This window comes from Stegastes partitus, unplaced genomic scaffold, assembly GCF_000690725.1.
Source record: "Stegastes partitus isolate 25-593 unplaced genomic scaffold, Stegastes_partitus-1.0.2 Scaffold1936, whole genome shotgun sequence".
Taxonomy (NCBI): domain Eukaryota; kingdom Metazoa; phylum Chordata; class Actinopteri; family Pomacentridae; genus Stegastes; species Stegastes partitus.
In genome coordinates, this window is record NW_007579667.1 from 38,354 (window position 1) to 45,054 (window position 6,701).

At 48.0% G+C, this 6,701-nt stretch overlaps 2 protein-coding genes across 2 annotated transcripts in view; one reads left to right on the forward strand and one right to left on the reverse strand.

Moving 5' to 3' along the window:
• LOC103373249 (olfactory receptor 1030-like) overlaps positions 1-1,615 on the reverse strand; it is a 4,102-nt gene extending 2,487 nt beyond the window's left edge. The window contains exons 1-2 of the mRNA XM_008303097.1: positions 688-1,615; positions 322-333 (exon numbers count right to left, since the gene is read on the reverse strand). Of these exons, the coding sequence (XP_008301319.1) occupies positions 322-333; positions 688-1,591 (916 nt within the window). The 5' untranslated portion in view covers positions 1,592-1,615. The remainder of the gene's footprint in view (positions 1-321; positions 334-687) is intronic.
• A 3,188-nt stretch (positions 1,616-4,803) lies between these two features.
• On the forward strand, positions 4,804-5,733 carry LOC103373250 (olfactory receptor 10A3-like). Its single transcript, XM_008303098.1, has one exon. The coding sequence runs from the start codon at positions 4,804-4,806 to the stop codon at positions 5,731-5,733; it is 930 nt and encodes a 309-aa protein (XP_008301320.1).
• The last annotated feature ends 968 nt before the right edge of the window (positions 5,734-6,701 follow it).

The window sequence follows — 6,701 nt, forward strand, 5'->3', positions numbered from 1 at the left end:
GTAGTGACACTAACTGCTGCTGAAACCTGCAGATCCTGTGATGTGCCGCTTCATCAGGAAAATCAAACAAATCTAAGTTACAGCTGTGATTCTTCTTCCAAATCATTTATTCATGCAGTAAAGTCAACTGTTTGCTCTGAAGCGATTCTGTAAAAAACAAAAGACATTTTCCTGGTGAGCTGCAGCCAGAGTTTCCTCAGAGAGACTGAAGGAGAATCCATCCTACTGGATCAATGAATAAATGCAGCACGGATCAGAACCAGAGACCAGAGGAGCCAATTGGTGGAGATACATTCATGTGATGGTGGAACATCTTTCTACGGCTGAACACCTCTGCACTTGACAGACAAATGAAAGCCATCCTGCTACCTCCTGCTGGGCCGATCTCACTCAACCTGTTCTGTGCCACTTCTCCAGTTGTCCTCTCCTGATTGGACCCTTGCTCGTGTTGTGGTGTCTGCTAAATTAAATTCTACAATTGTAGAAATGTAAAAAAATAAAAGCATTGCCATGGTTCTGAGTCCTGCTGACAGAAGACGTCTCTGGGTTCTCTCTCCTTCTCCATGTTCTGGTTCCTCAGAGCTGCAGGACTTTATGTTGCAGGAAAAAAAAAAAGTCCACATATGACAGGAGAAACAAAACAAGCAGAAACTGCTCAAAGCTCAGAGGGTCTGCATGCCAGCAAACTCTGAAATAAAATCCGTATTTTGGACATGTTCAGGCCATAAACTAAAGGGTTTAAGAGCGGCTGAAACAGAAACCAGTACAGCGACATTAATATTCTGATCTGAGCAGGCACACTCCTCATGTCAAACCTGCTCTGGGACAATTCAAAGCTTACCCCGAACGTAAAGTTCAACACAGAAGCCAGGTGAGGTGAGCAGGTAGCGACAGCCTTCTGTCTGGTCTGCTTAGAACCAGAGAAACACACCTTCAGGATCTGCATGTAGGTGTAGAGGATTACCATGAAAGGAAAACCTACTGCACAGAAACTAGAGAAGAGTCCCAGTGTGTTGAGAAGACGAGTGTCAGCGCAGGCCAGCTTGATAATAGCGTGGTTGTCACAGTAAACTTTTTGAATTATGTTCCCACAAAGCTGCAAAGAGGAGCTCAAACAGATCATAATAAGGCACGCCAGCAGGCCGTAGAGCCAGGGCAGGGCGATGAGGGTGGCCGTCCTGTTAGCGCTCATATGGCTGCTGTACTGCAGAGGATAACAAATAGCCAGATATCTGTCGTAGGACATGACGGCCAGGCTTAAATATTCAACGGTTCCATAGCAGTGTATGCAATAAATCTGCAGGTAGCAGAGAGAAGCAGGAACAGTGTGAACATCAGAGAGGATCTGGACCAGCAGCAGTGGAAACAAGCCTGTACTACCATACAGCTCATTGACAAACAGGCTGCACAGGAACATGTACATGGGCTCATGGAGGCTCCTGTTCACACAGATCACCACGATGAGGAACACGTTGGCACCCACGATGAACACATAGACACACAGAACAATCAGGAAGTACACGTATTTCAGGAGTCCGGTGTCGACGTAGGCGGCGAGTCTTAAGTAAGAGACCTGTGTGGAGTTCATCATCCTGCCAGAGCTCCTGCTAACACTGTTCACCACAACAGTCCTCTGGTACGATATGCAGAGGAAACATCAGAGCATGCAAATCACTTCAACATTCATTAGAAACAATGGCGACAACTTCTGGCCATCTGTGCACCTGAACCGAAGTCAGAAAGCAGAATCAGACATGGTGTGAAGGTTCTCTGCTCTGCCTCCCTCCCCACTGAGACCAAACTCTGCTGCTGCTGCTGCTTTTAAACTTTCTGACGAATCACACAGCAGCAGCAGCAGCAGCCTCATTACCAGATGCTCCCCAGGCCAAGCCTCCTGGTGACGGCACAAACAAACAACAGCACTTGTTTTTCACTGAAACACGAGTGCTGAGGACTTTTCAACAACTAATAGGTGTGTTTTTGGAGTGCAGGGACAAGCTGAGAGGCTGAAACCAAAACATGTGGACTGAAGTTGCCTTCGTTTGAAGAGTCTGCTCAGAACAAGGTGTGAGAAGTCAAAGCAAAGCATTGCAGCTGTGACAGCAGCTCCTTGCTATGACAGAAGGTCGTCAACTCTCAGACTAGTAAAACCTGGCTCCATAAAGTCCTGCAGCTAAACCGGTAAACGGAATCAAAGTCAACACTGACCAGAACATTTAGTCCTAAAAGACCAGATATGATTATCTTGACTCTGGCACAGGAACAAATGATGCAGATCTGAAGCAGCTGGAATACGTGGTAGAAGAATTCATACAATGAAGAATCCTGATTAACCAGAGGTTGGGGGTCCGTCGCTCACAGCTAAAGGGTCAGTTTGGCTACAGCTTGGACAGAGGAAGGAACAGTTTCCTTCTCAGCATTACAGATGACCTTCAACATCCAGATCAGGATCATCAAGAGTTCTGGGGTCTGGGGACTAGCTGCTGAGGTCTAGGAGTTGTTGCAGAGGTCTGGACTAAATGTCCACCTGAGGAATCCCCCCCATGTTGCAGTGGAGGGGTTGGTCTGTTATGTTTTAGTGGAGGAGCGAGACTAGGGCACATTCAAAAAGCCTCAGTGATGTTGGTCACAAGGAGCAGTACGACTATGCCTGTAATGCAGGGATGGGGGCCACCTGGACGAGGACTCGTCAGCGAAAGTTTGGTGGCCAAGAATTAGTCGATGACGCTCAGCATAGCACAACCTAAAAGGGTGACAGAGGGCCCCGATCCAGTGGGTTCACCATCCGCACATACATGTAAAGGGGTTGGGTGCACAGTCACAGGTAAGCACCTGGATCAGGAGCAGCCTGATCTGAACCAGAGTGGTCTTCTGTTATTGGACTTCTATGCTGGTGATGGATTAGCCTTAACAAACACATGTTCCGTTATCAGGTGTCTTATAGGTGTACCTGGTACCAGAACACCTGAGGTCAAAGTCGATGATCGACTTCGTAGTCGTGTCATCAGAGTCTGTCTCAGACACTCGGATGAATCAGATCAAATCAAATTGTATTCGTATAGCACTTCTCATACACTGTGGCAACACAAAGTGCTTCACAGCATTTAAAAACAGCATAATAGGAAACCCATCCCTCCTGCCCTCCATGCATATGGCCAGGGTTAGAAGAGAGGAGCAGAGCCGACAACTGACCACCTGGTGGTGAGCTGGGTCCGATGGAAGGCTGCTGGACAGACCTGGTAAACCCAAACATGTGGTGAAGGTGAACTGGGAGGGTCTGCTGAAGGCCCCTGTCCATGAGGTGAGCAAACCCTACCTCCAGACGAGGTCGTTGCACCTCCCAGGGGAGGCTGGGGACACGGAACCTGAGTGGGCCGTGTTCAAATCCTACATTGCAGAAGCGGTGAGGAGCTGTGGCCAGAACTACTGGGCAGTAGTTGCAGAGTGCCGACTAACAGTAGAGATCTGGAACGTGCTGGGGACTAGATCCAGAAGTCCAGGGACTAGCTCAAGAGATCTGGGGCCTACTTGCACAGACCACCACCATTAACACCTTGAGTCCTCCCCTAACCTGACAGTTTGTCCTGAGAAGTCCTGGGTCTTGCTGCACAGGTCTGGAGTCAACACGGAGAATCTGGGGACTAACTGCAGTGGTCAGAAGACTGTCTAAAGAGGTTTGTGGTCTAACTGGTGAGTTCTGGGACTTGTTGTAGAGGTCTACAACTAGCTAAAGGTCTAAACAAGTTGTAAAGGACTGGGGACTAGCTTCTCAGGTCTGAAGTCTAGTTCCTGAGGTCCAGATGAGCTGCATAGATCTCCATCATTGAGACATTAAGTCATCCCTCAACTGGCAGAGGCCTGGGGACTATTCACAGATATCTAGAACTAGTTATAGAGGTCTGGGGACTATTCACAGAGATCTAGAACTAGTTATAGAGGCCTGGGGACTATTCACAGAGATCTAGAACTAGTTAAAGAGGCCTGGGGACTATTCACAGAGATCTACAACTAGATACAGAGGTCTGGAGACTATTCACAGAGATCTAGAACTAGTTACAGAGGTCTAGGGACTATTCACAGAGATCTAGAACTAGTTACAGAGGTCTGGGGACTAGTCTAACGGTCTACTGTCTAGTTATGGAGGTATGGATTAGCAACATAAGTCTCCACCATTCACACCTTGAGTCATTCCCCACGTTGCACTTTCACCACCATGTCCACCTTCAGCCATCACCTACCAGGTAGCTTCACAAATATTCACACCTTGAATGTGAATGTTGGGCAGTTCATGCATTATTCACGATGTCTTTGGGGCCCAGAAATAGCTGGGACCCCCCACCAGTCAGTTGGCCTCTTGAATGACAGTGAAGCATCATCAAGAACATCACACCAAAGTCCAGTTGACTTGTACTGAAACTCTTGCCAAAGTTGTGAACCTCTCTTGATTTCTGTTTGTCTCCAGTGTTGAGTGTCTGAGTTGGTCCCAGTAGGAGGTGAAGCCTCTGACCCGAGGAGGTTAAAAGGAGCTGCTCAGTGAGGCTGACTCTCAGTAGGACTCACATCTGATCACTGTGCTGGGTTTGAATGAGGGGATGGTGAGTTTATCTTTCTCTATGACTGGATGTTCTGTTTGGTCAGAAGCTGCTCGTTAGATTGTCTATCCTGAACATGTGATGTTACTGACAGTTTATGATGTGTAACAGGATTGACATTCGCTCAGCATCCGGTACGTATTTGGCATCGCTGTGATCTCTGCTAGAATGTAAACAGCAGGTTTGTTTTTACTGACTGTGAACCAAACACATGATCATGAAAAACTCCACACAGGTTTCATATTTCACTCTCACAGCGTACTTCAACACCGGCGCATTTCAATACTTATATTTCACAATTGTTCTGTCTGTCTATGTTGTGATTATTGGTGCCAATGTGCTGTTAAACGTGGTGATCTGTGTGAACAGGAGCCTCCATGAGCCCATGTACATGTTCCTGTGCAGCCTGTTTGTCAATGAGCTGTATGGTAGTACAGGCTTGTTTCCACTGCTGCTGGTCCAGATCCTCTCTGAACTTCACACTGTTCCTGCTTCTCTCTGCTTCCTGCAGATCTACTGCATCTACACGTATGCAAATGTGGAGCTTTGTAACCTGGCCGTCATGTCCTACGACCGCTACGTGGCCATCTGTCACCCTCTGCAGTACAGCACACGCATGACGCCACATAAGATCGCAGTGCTGGTTGCTCTGACCTGGTTCTGTCCTTTTCTTTTAGTCGGTGTTCTGATTAGTCTGAGTGCTCCTCTGCAGCTCTGTGGAAACGTCATCAACAAAGTGTACTGTGATAATTACTCTGTGGTGAAGCTGTCCTGCTCCGACACCTCCGTCAACAACATCTACGGCATCACCTTCACAGCGCTGGCCGTCGCCGTCGTCCTGCTCATCCTCTTCAGCTACCTGAGGATCCTGAAGGTGTGTTTTTCCGGCTGTAAGCAGAGCAGAGCGAAGGCGGTGAGCACCTGCACGCCTCACCTGGCCTCTCTCATCAACTTCTCCTGTGGCTGTTTCTTTGAGATTGTGCAGAACAGATTTAATATGAGCCGAGTGCCCAACGTGCTGCGCGTCTTCCTGTCCTTGTACTGGCTCACATGCCAGCCGCTCTTCAACCCTCTGGTCTACGGCCTGAACCTGACCAAGATCCGCATCACCTGTAAAAGTCTCGTCTTTGGTAAAATGTAAACGCTTGATGTTGAAACTAATAAATGTGCTTAAACTCTGAGTGAAGAGACTGATGTTCAACAACAACGTCAAAAACAAAGATCAAACCAACAGCAGCTGCAGATGGAGAACCAGTTTTATTAAACATCTTCCTTTCTGTGGTGAAATACTTTTTAAATTTGATGAAAACATTGTGCAGCTGAAGTCCGAGACTCTCCTGGAGGCTGGACATAAACTAAACTGAACCAACACCTCCCTGGATGAACATCTGCTGATCTACAGAGCCTGCCGCTTCTCCGTGTTCCCTGAACGCCTCACAGTCATCAGTAGATGCTGCAGCTCTCGTCTAGAATAAATCTGGTTCCTGGTCATTTCTCCTGTATCGGACCTTAAGCATCAGTACTATAGGATGTATTCCATGATAGTGACCCACACAATAAGAACATATAAGAGACTGCAGTCACAGCTTGTTTGTTTTAATTCAAACCGACTCGTTATCAGATTAACGGCGGGCGGCTAACTGGTCACCTGTTGCTGCTATGAAGCGCTGCAGCGCCTTACAAACGGACTTCTGAGCCACAAAAGGAATAAAGTTCCAGAACCACAGTTAAACATCATGAAATCTTACAACAGCTACAGAGACTAACAGTTATGGTGGTTCTGGAAGGTTCTGGAGGTAACACGGTCCTTCCATTGTCTAGAACTGATTCTGCCCAACCACCATCACACATACTGATATGAGCCTGGAGAGTTTACAGCAAAGCCACAGCAGCAGCGCTCCGTCACACACCCCATGAAGAACCTCCACGCTGTGGCGGGCTAGCGGTTAGCATCCCTGGTAGCAGTTAGCGCCCCTGGTAGCGGTTAGCATCCCTGGTAGTGGTTAGCGTCCCTGGTAGTGGTTAGCATCCCTGGTAGCGGTTAGCACCCCTGGTAGCGGCTAGCGCCCCTGGTAGCGGGTTAGCATCCCTGGTAGAGGATAGCACCCC

What these genes read in the sequence shown, in the direction of transcription:
- LOC103373250 (XM_008303098.1), top strand. Translation starts at nt 4,804, where the DNA reads ATGATCATGAAAAACTCCACACAGGTTTCATATTTCACTCTCACAGCG.